General features: G+C 31.0%; 1 protein-coding gene across 2 annotated transcripts in view; it reads left to right on the forward strand.

Moving 5' to 3' along the window:
• Positions 1 to 326, forward strand: part of LOC116703728 (trichohyalin) — a 14,489-nt gene extending 14,163 nt beyond the window's left edge. For both annotated transcript variants that reach the window (XM_032538660.1, XM_032538658.1), the window contains one exon: positions 111 to 326. In XM_032538660.1, the coding sequence (XP_032394551.1) occupies positions 111 to 167 (57 nt within the window). In that variant the 3' untranslated portion in view covers positions 168 to 326. The remainder of the gene's footprint in view (positions 1 to 110) is intronic.

Raw genomic sequence — 326 nt, forward strand, 5'->3', positions numbered from 1 at the left:
GAACCATTTTAAACCCTTTCACAGAAAAGTGTTACAATCATACTAAATGGAGATTAAGAACTTTTCCTCTTTCTGTTATTTTCATTTTTGTATGTGTGTTTGGCTTGCAGAGTTTAAAAGAAGGCCTCTCTGTCCAAGAAAGAATGAAGTTGTTTAAGTCATTCTGATCCAAACAAGATGAGAAGGTGGATTATGTGTTTCAGAGTAAAACTGCTGCAGAATTTATTATACATCATGTCTGTTACATGAAACATTTGTTATTACACAATATGTGTTATATTATATGTAGGCTAACTGTTTTTTTACTGTGTAAAAAGTTGATTTGT

Source organism: Etheostoma spectabile, chromosome 15 (genome assembly GCF_008692095.1).
Source record: "Etheostoma spectabile isolate EspeVRDwgs_2016 chromosome 15, UIUC_Espe_1.0, whole genome shotgun sequence".
NCBI lineage: Eukaryota > Metazoa > Chordata > Actinopteri > Perciformes > Percidae > Etheostoma > Etheostoma spectabile.